The following is an 853-nucleotide window of genomic DNA, read 5'->3' as shown; positions in this document are numbered from 1 at the left end:
AAAAGGAAAGAGCTTAACTCTGTATAGCTAAATAACAAAAGGCAATCCAATATTAACAGCTTTTGCTGTCAGGCAATCTACAAATATTTCCTCAATAAAGCTGTTTATCTATATTTATAAAAATACTGGGTCACTAGAATATAAACTCCCGATGAACACAAGGACTTTGCTTGTGAAGGTTACATGCCTAGCCCCTGAAATACAATAGGAGCTCCAAAAATTTGTTGTCATCCTAGGGAAAAAAACTGGACATCACCAAAACTTAGCTGTTGAAAGCTTCACTATATATTATATAATCTTGTGGAAGATCTTGGTGACAGCTACAGAATAGAACTAATTTCAAACCCTGATTTCAAACTTTTTCTGTATTTTGCTTCTCTAACACAATAGTGGTTAAGAGCACAGACTCTGTGGATTTAAATCCCAGCTCTACCACTTACCAACTGTATGACCCGTAAGCCTGTATGCTCAGGCAAGTTGCTCTGTGGCTCAGCCTCTTAATCTGTAAAATGGAGATGAATAGTACCTACCTCATAGGGCTGTTATGAAGATTACACGTGTTAATCTTCACATAGGAAGCATTACATAAATATCTGGGAAATAAAGTTCTTTCTCCTGAAAATAACAAGTACACCTTTTCTCTGGAAGAGAAGGATGGTTTTGGTGCTTTACCTGATGAAATGTGTACTTGAACAAAAGTGTCAAAAACTCCACCACAGGAAACTGAGAGTAGGACTCGATTCTTCTTAGGTGAACACTCACAAAGAGCCGCAGAAAGTCAGTAAACTTCTCAATGTAGCTAAATGAGACAAGATGACAAAAGGCAACAATGAGAAAACCAGCCACCTCCTTA

The 853-nt window shown here is 37.5% G+C and overlaps 1 protein-coding gene across 1 annotated transcript in view; it reads right to left on the bottom strand.

Moving 5' to 3' along the window:
• Positions 1–853, bottom strand: part of XPO6 (exportin 6) — a 104,490-nt gene that overhangs the window by 54,143 nt on the left and 49,494 nt on the right. The window contains exon 8 of the mRNA XM_012639056.1: positions 673–799. Within this exon, the coding sequence (XP_012494510.1) occupies positions 673–799 (127 nt within the window). The remainder of the gene's footprint in view (positions 1–672; positions 800–853) is intronic.

This window comes from Propithecus coquereli, unplaced genomic scaffold, assembly GCF_000956105.1.
Source record: "Propithecus coquereli isolate 6110/MARCELLA unplaced genomic scaffold, Pcoq_1.0 Scaffold137, whole genome shotgun sequence".
Taxonomy (NCBI): Eukaryota; Metazoa; Chordata; class Mammalia; order Primates; family Indriidae; genus Propithecus; species Propithecus coquereli.
This window is presented reverse-complemented; position numbering and strand designations above follow the sequence as displayed.